At 34.2% G+C, this 18,425-nt stretch overlaps 1 protein-coding gene across 2 annotated transcripts; it reads right to left on the reverse strand.

Annotated features, from left to right (window-relative positions):
* Nucleotides 1-5,589: 5,589 nt before the first annotated feature.
* Nucleotides 5,590-14,307, reverse strand: csf1b (colony stimulating factor 1b (macrophage)). 2 transcript variants are annotated; one of them, XM_026269840.1, is made up of 9 exons: nucleotides 14,036-14,307; nucleotides 12,904-13,017; nucleotides 12,751-12,813; nucleotides 12,043-12,213; nucleotides 8,676-8,862; nucleotides 8,389-8,525; nucleotides 6,347-6,393; nucleotides 6,166-6,206; nucleotides 5,590-6,017 (listed from the first exon to the last, which is right to left on the reverse strand). In XM_026269840.1, exons 1-9 carry the CDS (start codon nucleotides 14,072-14,074, stop codon nucleotides 6,010-6,012), a joined length of 807 nt encoding a protein of 268 aa, XP_026125625.1. In that variant the 5' UTR covers nucleotides 14,075-14,307; the 3' UTR covers nucleotides 5,590-6,009. The 2 variants fall into 2 exon arrangements, with proteins under 2 accessions (XP_026125625.1, XP_026125623.1); XM_026269838.1 differs by having other exon boundaries at nucleotides 5,590-6,022; nucleotides 14,036-14,306.
* Between the last annotated feature and the right edge of the window lie 4,118 nt (nucleotides 14,308-18,425).

Below are 18,425 nucleotides of genomic sequence, written 5' to 3' on the forward strand. Positions count from 1 at the left end.
TTCTGTTTCTTTATTTTGTTTAACCTAAAAAATGCTATTTTGAAGAATGTTGGTAACCAAAAAGTTGTGCTGACTTCATAGAATGGAGGAAATTATGTAAGTCAATGGCTACCAGCAACTAGTAGTATCTGCAAATAGGCCAACAGTTAATATATATATTAATATATATATTTAGTGCAGCCTTTGAGTTATTGCATGAAGCATATGCATATGCAAATTTTGTTAGGGTCAGAGCAGATATCTCATTGGTCTAGTTCCACCTATCAGATGCGAGCACTCTTAGCGACACGGCTATTAGCTAGAACTGTCTCGCTTATTTGTCGGGGTGATTGACACCATTCAGGGCTTATCTTCACTGCTCTCACAGGCGGGATTGAATACAGTTCCCATATACGTCATAGCTGACGTAATGTTGAGTTACCATCTCGAGAAGGGAACGTCTCCGGTTACTATCTTAACCTCGGTTCCCTGAGAGGTGGGAACGAGACTTATGTTAGCTGCCATGGTCACTGTTTGGTCAGCTGTGCTAGCGTTCAGTCGTGATTCTGATGTAATTTTCACACCCATGCATTTTATACTGCCCGCTGACCTCTCAGTATTTGCATGCTTCGCGTCAATTGGCCAGCTGTCCCCAGCTGGTGTTAGCCCATAAGATTTCAGCGAAAGTGGAGAAGGGAGGAGTTCCCATGTACATCATAGCTGACGTAATGTCTCATTCCCGCCTCTCTGGGAACCGAGGTTACGATAGTAACCAGAGACGTTTTCAACCCGTGGGCCACGGCCCCCTAGTGGGTCCCGACTGTATTGCAGGTGGACCGCCAATTACTATTAAAAGAAATAATAATATTGTTCATATGTGTAAAAATTTCTAAGTCATAACATAATAACATAATTTCATATATAAAATTAAATAAAAAAAAATTATTAAACTGTAACTATGCTTCCACTATTCGAGCTCGCTGATTGGTTTAAGAATAAACCGCCAATTTATCTTAGATATTTTTGCTGCATATGCTACAGAACAACAGCAGTTGTGCCAAGCAGTGCCAGTCCGAGTTATTTTCTAGCTTCTGAGTACCAAGTTATTAACCCAACTATAGCGGGGTCAGTTAATTTTTTTTGCAGTGGGCCACACAAACATATGCGTTTGGTTGTGTGGGCTGCGAGTTGAAAAAGGTTGGGAACCATTGGTCTATGGTTTAAACACTCTTTTCCATTGTGTAGTAAGCATTTGCCATATTTGAAGTTTTGGAAATTACATTACTCTTAAGTTTCATTTTCACGCATATGGAATGTTTTGACTGTTTGAACCAGTAACAACATCTGATTATCTATTTACACATATTTAAATGTGAATATAGTGTGGAGTTGTCATTCACTCTGTGCTTGTTATATTGTGCTGGGCAGCTTGAGAAACAAAGCCGTGTGAATCCAAAATATTATTCATACCAAAAGTCTATTTGATACTAGGAACATAGGAAATGGTCAACAATAGAGTTTCCTAATAATGGGGAGCCAAACACTTTTTTTCCATACTAGCAGAACAAGAATGCTCTACAGGAAAAATCCATGTGAAAAACGCCAGCGCATATCAAAAACAGCACTTTGATGTTCACAGCCAAAGAAAAAAAAATCACAGAACTGCAACTCATGGAACAATTGGTTGCCACAATTTGTATTCTTTGTAACTGGTGCTTTTGATGTGCGTTTACATCGTAAACATATTTGTGTGTGTTTGCTCATTTGTCTTAAGCCATTTAGAAAAGATCTTTACGATGTTTGTGATTTAGAATGAATATAAAATGAAATGTTTTAAAGACATTTATCAGATGTTTGTTCACAGCGGATGCTTTTAACACTCTTTAACCATGTTTCAACTCTTTTACAATTTCTCAGAAGCTTTTAACATTTCTCACAAAATGTTAACATTTTATACTGCTTTTCAAAACTTCATGTCAGTAGGATATTTATAAGACTTTATGCTCACCATCAGTGATGAAAACATTTGTGCTTCTTAATACTGGAAACTGTGAAACAAACCTGATTCCAAAAAAGTTGAGACACTGTACAAATTGTGAATAAAAACAGAATGCAATGATGTGGAAGTTTCAAATTCAGAGAAAATGCCTGTGCTTCTGGATCATGTTTAGATATGGCTTATCTTTTTGACCTATAGGGCTTTAGCCGGCAACAGCGAATGGCAGTACAGTATCATTCCTGTATGTGATGCAGTGCTGTCTAAGGGCCTGAAGATCATGGGCATCCAGTATGGTTTTCTGGCCTTGACCCTTACACACAGAGATTGTTCCAGATTCTCTGAATCTTTGGATGATATCATGCACTGTAGATGATGATAACTTCAAACTCTTAGCAATTTTTATCTGAGAAACTCCTTTCTGATATTGCTTCACTATTTTTCACTGCAACATTGGGGGAATTGGTGATCCTTTGCCCATCTTGACTTCTGAGAGACACTGCCACTCTGAGAGGCTCTTCTATCATGTTGCCAATTGACCTAATTAGTTGCGAATTGGTCCTCCAGCTGTTCCTTATATGTACATTTAACTTTTCCAGCCTCGTATTGCTGTTTACCTGTCCCAACTATTTTGGCAAGTGTAGCTCTCATGAAATCCAAAATGAGCCAATATTTGGCATGACATTTCAAAATGTGTCACTTTGTGCAGTGTCCCAACATTTTTGGAATCGAGTTCAAAGGAACAGCATTTATATGAAATATAAATGTTTTGTAACATTATAAATGTCTTTACTGACTGTCACCTTTGATCAATTAAAGAGCCAGTAAGGTTTAAGCTTCCTATCACTGTTTATAAGTCCTGTACATTAGGTTTAAATTTAAATAAGGTTAAAAAACATTGTCATTTTGTCAAAATATCATTTTAAAATTACCTCAATTATCAGAGATCCCCAAACGGTTCGTGCGAAGCTGTTCAAAAGATTCAGTTTCCTTAAACCCCACCTTTCGGTAGCATACTGTGTTCTGATTGGTCAACTAACATAAGCAGTTTTGATTGGTTGTTCCGCACACACCTCCACGGTAAACTATGCGTTAGCATCTGTTTGGGGTGAATCATGTCTTATTCCTCTCATCGCGAAGCAAACAGTAAAATAAAAAACTTGAACAGTTTCACTGCTTTTTCTTCTTCCACACGCTTCAGTTTGAATCTGAATAGCACGTTCAGCGCGGGGGCGTGCTCACATTAGATATAATGAAGGGAGACATGAAAAACAGACATCGCGTTGTTTTCATATGGATTACTTTATCACAGAATATCTGTTTTCGGCAGCACTTATTTAGTTTAAAAGTAGACATGTCAAGCTTTCTATAGATATCTCTCTCATGTCTCTTCGTTGAGTATTCACGGAGTTACACCTCATTTTAATGACGTGTTTGTAAATTAAGATCAGCACAAACAAAGGCTGCAGACAGCACACATACTGACAAGACGCTCGGGAGAAAACAGACACATAACTTCATAATCATACTTCGCTTTGTGACTCGGAGATGCTTGTTGGTCCAAATAAAGTTGGTAATGAACCCTCTTTTATGGCCAAACGCTTTGAAAATCCCGCCTTGTACTCACCGAGATTAGAAAAGCAGTCATCAGTGAAATGCTGTGAACACAACAAAAGGTATTTGTTGTACTGCTCTGTTATTGTGGTAAAAATGAATTTTAGCCATTGGTTCTTCTGATCTTCATTCTTTGGCAGTGAAAATAAAACAAACTTGCCTTTACAATTAAAAACACACTGTCTCCTCGACATGATGCTATCACACCAACCTGAGCGTCTGTGTGTGTGTCGGGGGTGGGGCAGGTCAGAGTTTTGTTTCTCCCAAGACGGTAGGCGGAGATTATTATGCAAAGTGTTCCTAGTGACGTACATAAAGATGGGCAAAAGATGTGAAATCTATAACGACTCGTTTCAGCGATTCAGAGTCGACTCCTTACTTTAGAAGCCAATAACTTTATAAATCGTGTACTTTTAGGTATTATTATTTGCACATTGTCCACACAGATGGACAGCTACATCATACACTGTAATACAGGTAATTTTTGATTTCCCATCTGTGTGGCTCTTAAATGCATCCTTGATGAAGAAAAGTATTAATTTCTGCTAAGTTTTACTGACCCCAAATATTTAAACGATAGTGTACAGAATATTAGTTGTAATAATTAAATGTTTTATTGAGATTTGTTTTAACAAAAAAAGAATAAATTCGTCAATCAACCCTGGTTCCTCTCATTTTATTTATGAATTAATTAATTATTACATGTTCTTGTTCTTACATGCACTGCTGCTCCTGTCTGTTGTGTAACTGCAAAGAAAATTCCATTTACATACAAATCAATACAACCTTCACCTCACTGCGGACCCTTTATAGCCTCAACTCTGTGTAGCTTGTGTATTTTATTTGTTTTCCAACAGTACATTTTGGTTGTGACAGGAATACGCCCAGTCAGCCTTAAAATCTCATTCACAAGAACCTACATCCTGTTTTTCTGCTAAATATAAGCTCTTCCTTTTTACTTAGAAGACTGGCTTGTTTTAATCTTTAGCAGACGTCCGAAAATCTCTACCACATTTCTTTGGTTTTATTTGGAGAGAAGTCTGTGAATGTTTAATGCTTTAGCCAAATGGTGACACACTCCTACAGACTCCTACAGAAACTTAGACAGAAACAAAATGCAAGTTAAAAAGCTCATGTGGGTCGCCCGGAAACATTTGTGTCTGGAATTGTTTTCTTCTGTTTTGTTATAGTACATAATATGCCGTCCTGCTTGGATTTTGGCTTTTTGTATGGAAAACAAAAAGAAAGCTCACATAATATAACTTACGAAATAAATATAAATGAGCAGAATAGCCCTCTTAAAATGTACTGTTGTCAGCTCAGACAGCAATTTCATATCAGCATGTCAACAAAAAAGAAAAAAGAAAAGAAGATCCATCAAAGAACAGGCTTGGATAAGTGTAGCATTACATCACTTGCTCACCAATGGATGCTCTGGAGTGAATGGGTGCCAGTCCATCTGATGTGAAGCAAAAAGCTGCATGTTTGTAAGAAACAAATCCATGAAGTACTTTTTACAGTCCAAAACGTTCCAGTTGACTTATGGATTTTGAAGTGAGAGAACAACAGTTTAAAGTTAAAACGCCTTAATGATGGATTTGTTTTTACCAAACACAGCTTTTTGATTCACATGCCATTCATTGATATACTGGAGTCTTGTTGTGAAATATTAGGGGGTTTTTATCAGCTGTTTGGAATCTAATTGTGATGGCACCCATTCACTGCAGAGGATCCACTGGTGAGTAAGTGATGTAATGCTAAATCCATTCTGATGAGGAAACAAACCTGTCTGCATCTTGAACAGCCTGAGGGTGAGTACATTTTCAGAGTTAAGGGTGATTAAAAAAAAATTTGTGTGAGCAATTTTTTATTTCATTTTTTACATGCAGTACTTTGCCCAATAAATGTTTTTGACCATTTTAGCTCAATCTCATTTAATATATATTATAATAAAATATGTATTTACTACATTCTGGAAACTGAAAATAATTAAGAAACAGTTCTGTATCACCAATTTTTACTGTAAGATACTGTTCACATACGAAAAATAACATCAATGTAGTAGACTGACAAATGAAACCAACTAGGATTGAATGATCTTCCTCTAGCTCAGACAGTAGGTGTTGTGGATTGATGTAACTGTAGCATTATACTGAACATGCAATACTTTGACTTTTCCAGTAGTCCAGAAAAATATGTTTGTAGTAATATGCCCATTTGCATGTGTACAAGGTCCAAAGCATATGCGTTATCTTGACAGATCAGACATATCTCTTCAGTTTGCTTCCTCTGATCATGGTTGTGGTCTTCCTGAAGCTTTAGAAAGTCTATTTCACTGTTTATACTCTTTCGTGAGCATCCAGAAAGAGGAAATCAGTTAAAAGGCAGTGGAGAGGTGTGAGCCAAGATGTGTCTGTCGGTCATTCATCTGGTCTTTGAAAGATGAGAAGAAGAATTATGTTTATGAACACATATGCGTTATAATGAATGAAAAGAAGTGTAAAGACTGTAGAAAAATACACCTGAATATGGCATTATGAATTCAAGCAAATGTTTATATTTAATCATATACTTACATACTTCCTCTTGGATTTCAAAGTTTTCAACAACTTGTAATCTGTAAGAGAAATTTAGATACTCCATGTCTAGATGTTTTGTCATATTAGGCCATAGATGGTACAATCCGTTCAAATATACAACAATATGAAAACAGCAAAATACTGTTCAAGATAATAGTAGGATAAAACTCAAAGTTACCCCCAGTCTGATGAAATTCTGGCTCTGTAAAGCTGACGCTTCAGCTTCTGTTGAGGAAACAGAATCAAACTGAAATTATATATGCATAAGAAAATGTGTACTTCTCGCTTTTTTTTTTTTTTTCTTTAAAAGTGAGTAATAGATCAAGTGTGAGCCTCAGGATTCGTAAGATAGGAGAAATATGTTTGTTTCTGCCTTAAGCAATTTCTGGCTTGAGTGTTAATTTTTAACGAGGTATGGGATGTGGAAAAATATTCATTTCAAATCCATTTCATGCCATTAAGAGGCCTACAAATACTGAGCACTGGCGAAACATTTACAATAATAAATAAAAGAAAAACATCAGTACTATCAGATTACACAGCTACAGCTTTCAATAGCTGTTAATGGGCAAGAATTCCTTAAACATACAAGGATGACTGGGACATCTGCATAAGTCAATTAGACAGCTTTCTATCTGTGGCTCCAAAGTGGCTTGTAAACACTGCATTTACGACACACATGACTGCTTTAAAAATCAGTTTCATATGTAAGGTTATAATTACTTCTATTGTCTTCTGTTGGTTAAAGTGGTTTGAGAAATTTGATGACCAGAATTTATAGTAAATAAAAATATGAATGCCATTTCCACTGAAACACGTACTGTAAAAAGCTCTATATAAATAATGGTGACTTGACTTGATGTGTATGTCATGTATTTACTTGTATTTGTAATTACACATTTATAATGATGACACTGTAATTTTAACAATATGTAATATAAGTTTCAGGTGTCCCCAGGATGTGTCTGTGAAGTTTCAGCTTACAATACCCCACAGATCCTTTATTGTATCGTTTTAAAATGCTTATTTTGAGTGGAAGCAGAAACCGCTGTTTTCATGCAGGTCTCTTTAAATGCAAATTAGCTGCTGCTCCCCGCCCCCTTTTCCGATGTCATGGGGGGAAACTTACAGATTAAGGGCGGTAATATAATAATAAAGATAATAATCTTTTTCACGTTTCCTGGGTTGGAAAGACAGGAAATGTCTGATACATTTTGATATGTCACATATAATATGTTAGTCAACACATAAAAATAAGTGTATACTTTAAAGCATATGACACAAGATTATGAAAACGTTATTTAAAATGCAACTCCAAGTAAGAAAAAATGGGATACTATTAAAAAAATGCTCTTTTTAAAAGCATGCTTAGTTGTGTTAAGAAACATGAAAGTGTACTCTCTAAGCCTCCAAGTCAAAATTCGCAAGCATACTTGTGGCGAAACACCTCTACTACTGATATCTACAGAGAATTTCAGTAAGGTGATAATAGTGTCATGCTCTGGGACTGCTTTTCATTTGTGGGTACTAACATATAATGCAAGGTTTGCCAAATAATGGACTCTTGGGTCTGATTTTCCTAACCTGAATAATCCAGAGTGATTTTCTGGCCCACATTTAGCTAGAAAGACTTAATTAACTGCTGCAACAAAGTAATTTAGTTCTGACGTAGTTTTATCTTTTTGAAGTATAGAATTTCATTTTTTCTTTTAATGGGATAATATTTTCCGCTATGAAAATGCTTTTCTTAAAAAAACTTTTTAAAAGTGGTTTTACATTAATTACCACCAAAAAACAAAACAATCTGATATTGATAGTCCAGCACAACTTCTATAAGAACCAAAGGCTCTCTAGTGTTAGACATACACACCATCACAAATCAATAGCAGATTGAGGTGAAGAACATTGTCCCGACTGGAGGTCTTTCATCGTGATACACTACATAGAAGCTTGCCAAGCCTTTGCAATAACCCAAAATGTTTGTCACTGCCTGTCACACATATATGTCAAAAAGACCACCAGAATATAAACCTTTATACATATACAGTAGAAAGCTGCAGAGAAGTGGTCAAACACATTTCATAGTGTAAAAATCATTGCTTTGCCTATTTGACCTTATGGAAACATATCACATTATAACATATTGTGTATAATAGTTCTGGACCCAAATAAAAATGCTCAGATGGCATTTATGTCTATTTTTATGGAGGAATAGCATACCTTTCTCTCTAGTAGGCAGTAGGCAGTGAGTAAGATAAGAAATCCTCCACATGTGGAGACCACAATGAAGCCCAGCCTGTAAAAATCATCGCTGAAGGACTCCTGAGGATCTTGCCCAAATAATCCCACCGCAACCTCTTTCAAAAGACAAACATGTGGCTTTAATCACTGCTGGAGGGATGTGTGTGTGTGTGTGTGTGCTTGAACATCATTTCAGTCTTAGCTACAGCTTTACTATCTGTTTCGTTTTTGTGAAGCTGAGTGTGTGTGTGTGTGTGTGCATTCACCTGTGCTGGTGGTTAGCTGTGTTTCAGTAGGGGGTGGATTGCTGCTATACTCTTGCTCGCAGGTCCAGTTAACAGGAGTGTTTGTGGTTGTAATGAGGTGCAAGTAAAGGGACAAAACCTCCTCCACTCTTTGAAGTGCCTGGACAGGAGACTCATTGTATTGCCTCTCGAATGCTACAGGATCCTCCTGCAGAAAGTGAGAGTGAAACAAAAATCCAAAAAGAAATGCAAAGGGATGGGGTTAAGCTCAATTTAAGATTGTTTTGGTGGATTTTAAAGGGATCGTTCACCCAGAAATGTTAATTTTGTCATCATCTAATTAAAAAAATTAAAAAAACATTTAGTTTCTAAGTTTCAGTGGGGAGCAAAGCTTCAAGCTTAAAAAAAAAACACAAAAGTACCATCAAAGAATCATAAACATGGTCCATCCCTTGTGAATTGAGTATACTTATATATATATATATATATATATAGTATAGAACATTTCAAATCTTAAAAGAACAGTTTTTAAAAATGTACTTTTAAAATAAAAATTTTTCAAAATATGTGTATGTTATATATACTTTTATCTTTTTATAAATAAAATGACAATGACTTGATGGTTTCTTCATGTCTCATTAAAAGTTTTAAAGTAAATTATATATTATTACTTAAAGAAGTATTTGATATTTTGAATAAGTACTTGGTTGTTGTACTGAATTGTAGTATTGTAGTGTTATTTGGTTATTACATTTAAAGATGATATATTTTAAATAAACTTCATTACAAATGTGCAATTACAAATGTAAATACACGGTATGCAAGATTCAGTGAAATTATATTTTAAAGAATATTTTAGTTCATCGTAACTGCTTGCCAGTAAATGTATCTGTATACTTTAAAAGTATTTCAAAGGCATGAAAAGTAATTGTGAAATTACAAAGCTGTGCTGAAATCTGAATTAATTGGGTCAAAAGCACTCTTAAATTTAACTAATTACATTACATATCAATTGAAATTATGGTAAATTTTACATTTAATTTCAAATAACATGCAAGTGTCCAGTTCACACTTAAACATTTTTTATTATTTTGTCAAGTATATTAAATCCCTAATAAGTTCTCTTTTTAAAAATATGCTGAAGTTCTTTTTCAGGAAGGATAAAACTTATTTGAAGATCATGAGGAAATAGCGGTGTCAATAAAGCCTTAGATTACTCGGACGACTTAGATTACTTTCTTTGTGCTTTTATGTTTATTAAAAAATATTTTGTTGTGTGTTTCAGAAGAAGAAGATCGTTACAACTCATGTATGATTACATATTATTTTTTTCATTTAACGTATTTAAGATAAACCAACAAATATATACATATATCTGAATTAAAAACGTCTCTCATGCTTACCAAAGCTGCATACATACATGCAAAAATACTTTTGAAGTTTAAACTGTGAAGAACATAGCCGGTTTATAAATTAGCCTCAGTATGTTTCCTCCTTTGATCAGGAACTCCCTATGATGACAAATTGTCTGTTCAGTATTATCTTCAGTAAAGCCAGAGCTAGCATTTCCTTAAATGCAGTTTGAGTGGATCTCATAATCCACCAGCTTTGCTTCATGCCATGGGAGATTATGTTTTGATGAAGAGGCTATACTGAAGGAGACTTTCTGCCTCATGGCACACTTTATTGCATGCCGTTTTAATTATGAATTACATGGCAAATATAAGCATTGTCAATAAATCACAAAAAGCACCCGTTTTGGAAATAAAAGAAAAATAAAGCTCTTTGAAAGTATGTACAGAGACTGCAGCAATGCCTTTTTCACATTAGTAGTATGACAAAGTAACAGCATGACTTCTTTTTACTTCTTGTGCTTGAACCACATTTCTCACGCACGGCTGATATACGACACCAGCTGCCAGATGGAAAAATTCTCAAGCTTAATTTTTTTGAACATTTTTTTTTTTTTTCAAATAAATGAACAGGAATGCAAATTTTGTAAGTAAACCAATCAACAATGATTTATAAGCTTTCCAATGCATATTTATGCTAAATAAAGTTTAATAATAGCCACACATATGGGCCAAAACGTTTCTTGAGTAATGTTTCTGAATACATCACCTATGATTATTAAATGCTGTAAAAAGTAAATAACACCTAATATGAAAATTAGATGTTAACAGTAACAAATGGAACAAATGGATCATTGAATCATTGACTCACCCAGTTTGTCCAGAACTATGGACACAGCGAGTATTAAAAAAATATCAGACCACTGATACAAATAATCCTTAGCTTTTAGTTGGACTGAACGATTTATTTCAGGAGAATAATTTTATGTTTCTTTTAACGTAAGAATATCTATGGTAAGAGCTCTTCTCAGTCTGCTGCATTCTTTCTTTTTTTACCCTTATTTATTTATTTGACCTTTGCATATTATTCCTATTTAATTTACAATTATTTTCCATGAATAATTCAGTGGGATGCACTAAGTAAGTCAAAATTTTATTCCTAAATCCTCATGTTTCTTTCATGTTTTATTTCCACATTGATGCTTAAAAAGGTAATTGTTTCCCCCTTTCACTTCAAATTCTTATTAACAGTGTTTACTCGAGCCAAATATAATATTTTTTGTCAGTCTAAATGATGGAAATGGCTTTGAAATATTATCACTCAATATTTCAGTTATTGAACATTTTTGATTAGGGCAACAAATGTGATATAATCTAGACCTTACTACTGTGATATTTAACACGTGTGTAATATTGCTGCAGAAATAATCAAGTTTTTGGGGTTATTCATGGGCTGTTGAAAGTAAATTGTCAATGCTTTTAGACTTGTATATTTTTCCTTTTAATATCCAATTGTTGAAGGTAGAATGTCGCCTCATTATATAATCATATAATATAATATAATATAATATATTTTTTTTTACAGTTTATTCCCATATTTCACAAAAGTGTCAAAGGGGCATAGGAAATTTTTGTATAAAGGTACTTTTTTGTTGCAGAAAGAAACAATGGATGTAAAGGTTCTTCATGGAACCATAAATGCCAATAAAGAACCTTTATATTTAAGATTTGAACCTTATTGTAAAGTGTTACCAAATGCCAATTCACTGATTAATCTTAAATTAACCTAGTGATCCATAAGTAAAGTTAGGGTTTTTTGTCCCTGAGAACAAGATATTTGAATATGAGCAGTTTTGGAGGTAACTCAGTACAAGTAACAGAGTAACATGATCAGATTACTTTTTTCAAATAACTTCTAAAGTAATGCAGTGATTTGCAGAAGCACTTCCTTTAGTCTGAGGCTTAATCATTTCACTTTTGGTGTGAGAAAAGGCCTCACAGTAACTCCCAGGTAATGTAATGCAGTGTGCACACACCTCCAGGTGCTCGTCCAGTGAAGGTATGCAGTGTTGGGAGTAGATGTTGAGAATGAGGTTCTGTATGGAGACCACTGCTTGAGAACTTCCTGAGCCCCGCACATATCTGAAGTGGATGTTAAACAGTTCAAGCACCCTTGGCAGAGCAGCTTTGACATAACACACCACGCTCTAAAAGACAAGGAAGATAAATTAGTAAGAAACAGTTTGGAAAAACCTGGAGAACTTAATCTTGCCCATTAGCTTGTGTACTTGACGTTGCTTTCAAAAGAGATCAGGCAGCTGGCTTTGGTTTTGCTGGTGTTTACATCACTGGATTAGTGTATCAGCAACTGAATTGAGATTAACACTATGAACTATCTTCTGTAAGATGGTACGATTGACTGTTTGCTTCAGATGTAAGAGCCTAAACCAAAGTTCAGACTGTCTTTTGAAAAAAAAGGCTGTTTTACACAATAAATTCTACGAGTTTGGTTAAAATGCATGCTGAATTCAACCATGTCAAGGGTGTCATCATGGAAATCTCAGCAATGAGTGATGACAATCTGGAGTGAGCACCTAATCTAAAACACACCTCTGACTTTGCTGCATTTCCAAAGCCAGATTCAAAACAGAAGACTTTGGAATAGAAGCTTGTATTATGGAAAAAACACAAATCTCTTTTTAAACACAAAGCAGGGGAAGACCAGGTTTTAACGAGCCTCTTACCAGGTGTTTTCTCTCTATGAATGTATATGTGATTGAACAGCCAGTCCGCAACTGGTTGCTCATCTGCAGAGTTAAAAGACAAATAGTTAAGACAGAGGTGTTACATTTGAAATCAAAGGATGACTCATTGAAGCTGATGATCTGGTTCCTCACCAGTTGTTTCAGTTGAAGCAGGTGGTCTATGGTTATGGCATGTTTGCAAGGACCAGGGATTTCCATCATGCAGAGGGGAACACACAGTAGCATGAGAACACACACATTCTTCCCCTGTAGAGACAGGCAAAGAAACACACACACAAATAGAGAGAGAGAGAGAGAGAGAGAGAGAGAGAGAGAGAGAGAGAGATGTTTGTTTTTCTATCATCAGGGGACTTTTCAATACAGTAAACCTAAACAGGCTTCTCACATACACCATTCTGCATTTTTACATTTAGATTTTGTAAAAAAAAAAAAAAAATATATATATATATATATATATATATATATATATTTTTTTTTTTTAATAAGCAATTCTTCTTCTTGCAACTGTCTGACATATATGGATGTGAATGAATATATTTAATGTGTGACTATAAATATATTTTATTTATATATTTATGGTATCAGAATATTAAATAATATAATAAAGAATCAATGCATGAATAGAAATGGTGAAAACGCTACACTATTTTCTTCTAACTTCTGTCCTGAAAGCTATTCTTGCAAGTTGCTGGAAAGTCAAAATGAAGAATTGCTGTCTTTTTTTCTTTTTTTTTTCTTTGCCAGTTTTCCACTGGCATCTGTCTTTCCTCACTATCAATACATCTTTTCTTTTTCATTCTTTATCTTTTTTATCGCTCCCTTAGTACTGCATCCTGCTGCTTTTGATATTTCTGCATCTGCTCCATCTTTTTGAAATGTCATTATGCCATTAACTTTAACAGCCAGCATACACTAATCTAATAGCCAGTAATCCTCTAGAGAGGTTCAACCATAACCTAGTCACTTTGTGAATAAACCCATAAAAAAAAATGCTTTTTAGCCTTTTGATTTAAAGGTAAACTTACTCTTTATTGACAGTGTAGCACAAGCTGATTTTTCCATATTAGTCTTTATGTTGACAGAGCATAGTAATGCATAAATTCTACCACTTCATTGCCACAGAATCACCTTAACATGTCAAAAGACTTGTTCCCTATGAAATGAGAATATGTAAAAAAGCATTGCTATTTGTCGTTTCAAAATCAAATCAATAAGAGAGTGTGAAGGACCATGAGTATAGTTCCACTGAAGACTTCAAGCCTACCTTGGTTCTGTAGAAGTGAAAGGGTGTAGGGTTGTTCATCTGGCTCACCGATCCAGCAGGAGAAGTCTACAATCCTCAGTTAGATGCATTTGAGCAGATCCAGGTGATGTTTTGCTGTGCGGAGTTGAACCAGAAGGACAGAAAAGTTCATAAGTTAATCAATCCACCATCAGAATGAAGGTGCAGGCAGAAAGTGAATATAGCACATTCTTGACAAGCACAATGATTAAACAACTGGTGTCTCACAGGAACTCTCTCTGTCCCCCTTCTTGTCTTTTTCATTAACTTCTTCCCCGCCTTCTCAAGCCCACACCTCTCTCTTCCTCTCTTTTTTTTACGTTCTCATGTTTCATAATGGGTTTATGAAAGCAAGGCTTCCTGCTCGCTATGTCTTTTTCAATTTAAATCCTTTAGATGACAACGTTTTACAGATGATAAAGTGCATAATTTGATTTTAGACTCCTGATCTTTCTCTGTCCCTCAAACAAGCCCCTTGTTACTCTTATTAGGACCTACAATGGTCCCTGGACTCACCCAACTATAAATCTAAACCTATACCTGTTTGTGATCAAAGTTCTCATGCATTTTTTCCCCCCTTTCTTTTGCGTGCAGAGATGTTCTCCATGTTCCTGGGATAGATTTCTCCCTTCTGAAGCATGCTGAGAGACATCTTAACATGTTAGCCGTCAGAGCAAAAGTCATTGCTCTCAAGAGAGGGGAAAAGACAGACTTCGTTAAGATTAAAGAACGAGGTGAGACATGAAAGGACACCTGGTTTCCAATGGATCTGAGATATTTAATGTTGACTAGGAGTATGATTTATGGATTCATTTTATCTATATTACATTTGAACAGTAGTGTATAATTTTTGTATTTCAATGTTTTGAAAGTCTCTTACATGGTCAAAAAATTATACTAAATTATTTTTAAGGAAAGTGGTTGCAAACAATTTATTTTAGATATACATTTTAAAAAATTAAGTTAGTCAACTAAATTTTTTTATTTAAATTTATTTAAATGTTTATTTAAAATAAATTGACTGCAACCATTTATCTTAAAATAAATTTAGTAAATTCATTTCAGTGTATGCTCATTAAGGTTGCATTTATATAATCAAAAAAGTTAGCACAGTAAAATGAAATAAAATTATTGTTCATGTTAAAATGTAATTTGTTTCTGTGATCAAAGCTGAATTTTCCAGTCTTAAGTGTCACATGATCCTTCAGAAATCAATATGCTGATTTGCTGTTCAACAAACATTTCAATGTTGAAAACAGTTATTCTGCGTAATACTTTTGTGGATATCTTGTTTTTGTTGTTCAGTGTTATCTGATTAATACAAGTTCAAAAAAACTTGTTTTTTGGTATTTGGTACCATTATAAATGCTTTTACTGTCACTTTTGATCCATTCAATACATACCTGCTGAATAAAAGTATTACTTCCTATCCAAAATTAATTTCCTCATGTCAAACTTTTGAACAATAGTTCAAAATAATAGTCAAAAAAAGTCATATTCCAAATAATCAAAATTAGTATCTATATCCTAGACCTCATAATATCCAGTGTGACTTCATGAAAAAGAGAGAGAAAAAAAAAACATTATTTAGATCATGTAAAAATAATTAATCATTGCATTATTATTTTTAAAGGACCATGCAAGTAACTTTATTTTGGAATAATATAATATAATATAATATAATAATTTATTTCTATTAGTGCTGTGAACTGATTAAAAAATAATAATGAATTAATCGCACATTAATCCCACCGAACATTAAAGTTTTTAAATATACTTTAAAATTACAATGATTTGCCATTCAATCTTCAAATTGATGTAGAAACAAAACAACAACAAAAACATAATTTGTTATGACTGAAGGTGATTATCACTGATACTAATACTGATGTCTCTAGGAAATTGTTCTTTCTTTCCTAATATTTAATCATTGACTATAGCCATTCAACATCACAGAATAATTGAGAACTATACATTTTTACATTTATTAGACTTTAAAAATAGCAACTTTTAATTTGAGTGAAATTTTTAAATTAAATTAAATTAAATTAATTCATTTAGCAGAAAATTATTTTTACTGACAAATGGCTTGACAACATCTCATCTGACCACAGTTCACTGTTGTTGTACTGAAGCTCCTCATCACCTGTACTCTTTTAGGCACTCGTTTGACTACTGCCTAGCACTGAGGTGAAGTTAGATACGCGTCTGAAAGTTTCCTGTTTGTAGTGGTCGTAAAAAGCTGTGATTGTGGCCCTAGTCCGCCCTTGCATTAACTGCATTATATATTTTTAACACTGTTAAACTGGAAAAATGAAGAGATGAACAGATCATGTGTCTTACATGTGCTTGATCTATGCACAAACTGATCTGGGACACTGAAGTTACCAGTTTGCAAACAAAAGACACATTTGGTTCTCCACTTTGACTGTGAAACCAACCATTTTTACACTGTCAAGAACATTTTAGTACTTCAGTGTGTACGACTTACTGCCTATTCATGAAGAGTTGATAATAAAAACCGCTGATGGGATATCACAAAGACTGACTGTGAGTTTAGATCTACTAAATCTTTCATGAATGCAGCTGCCCTGAGGGAAAGATAATGTAAATGTTATGTATTATTACATTTTAAAATGATCTGGATAAACCTTTTCTTGATATTTTCCTGGAATGCTCCTTTGAAAATGGAATATGCCTTTGGGAATGTCACATGCATGGACTAAACAGCATATCTACCATCTAGTTTGACATGTGTGACTAGCTTCTTTTAAATTTAGCTGTGTAGTCAATAAATGTGTGTTATGAGACCTCAAATGAGTCTTTGTTTAACCTTTAGTTTCGTATTTGAAGTGCAGGAACAATGGGAGGATGTTGTGGATGAATGCTCAGTGTCTGCCTGTTCAGTGACACCAGGGCAAATTTGATCAGATTTGTCTTCATATCTGTACTGTTCTTTGGCGTTTGCATTTGTGTTTCTTGAAAATCCCTTGTCAAAGCAAATAATTATCTTTGGGCTTCGTTCTGCATCCTCGCAGCAAAGTTTTCCACTAGTTAAGTTTCAGTCTTACTGTCTGGTGGAAATCATGACATGTAAAGTACAGGCCAGTTTTGACCAGAGAAAATAAATTGTTATAATCTGTTATATTGTCAAAATTGGCTGTGAATCATATAGTATGCCAATCAAATGACAGTGTAAACACCTGGTGGCCTATGGCAACTAAAATTTTTTACAAAGGATTCATTAAAAAAAAAAAAAAAAAAAAAAAAAAAAACAGAAATACATATCATGTTACTGTAATCTTGAAACAAACAAAAACCTTAAGTCTGTCTATACTGACATCTCTATGTGAGATTTGACAAGGTGTGATTTACTTGCTGTAGTTACAGGAATCTTATTACAGAGTCATAACTGTTTTTCAAAAGGAAATGCTTAGTATTTTTATGAAAATTCTTAATGAGCATAAAAAGGCATTAAATACTTTCTCAGAAATTCTCAGAAACTCTCAGAAATAAATATTTACTGCCATTCAAAAATGTTTGCTGTTTTTGAAGTCTAGGCTGAATTTTTTCAGATAAATAAAAGTGTAAATGGGTAATATTGTAAAATATTATTGTAATTTTAAATATCTGTTTGTATTATAAACTGTAATTTATTCCTTTGAATTCAAAGCTGAATTTTCAGCATCTTTACTCCAGTCTTTAGTGTCACATGATCCTCCATAAATTATTCTAATATGCTGGTTTAATACATTTCTTATTATTATCAATGTTAAAACAGTTCAAAAGAACAGCATTTATTTGAAATATAAGTGTTTTGTTACGTTATAAATGGCGTTAATACATAATGCATATTAGCTGAAAGTGATCATATCACGTATTAACCTCTTCAAAAAAAACATTACAGATACCATATCTTTAAACAATACAACAGCTCAGTGGTGGTGTTATTTAATCAAACAGGACAGTATTTTTGAAGTGAAACACAATCTTCTTTAAAAGGAAATCCCAACATCCCATTAAAACCATTTAAGTCACTGCTGTTGTTTCCCCACCCAAAATGATAATGTCACTTCCTGTGAGATAATGTCTTTTGTTATGTAAAGTGATAGTATAAAAGACCATTTAAATCAATATAGAACATTTTAAAACCAAAATTTGAATTTGATATTTTATCCAATAAGATATTATGAATCAATATGATGTGGACATCTGTTATAGCTGATGTAACCTCTTTCAAAACGTACAGCAGCTAAAGAATGTGCATCAGGAATGGTAGGAAAGAGAAAGAGAAAAACAGAGAGACAATATAGTGATAAAATCTGTAGCTCCTGCTGAGGAAGGCTTCTTCAGCGTGACTAAAACAGCAGGA

The sequence above is a fragment of the Carassius auratus genome, chromosome 8, assembly GCF_003368295.1.
Source record: "Carassius auratus strain Wakin chromosome 8, ASM336829v1, whole genome shotgun sequence".
NCBI lineage: Eukaryota > Metazoa > Chordata > Actinopteri > Cypriniformes > Cyprinidae > Carassius > Carassius auratus.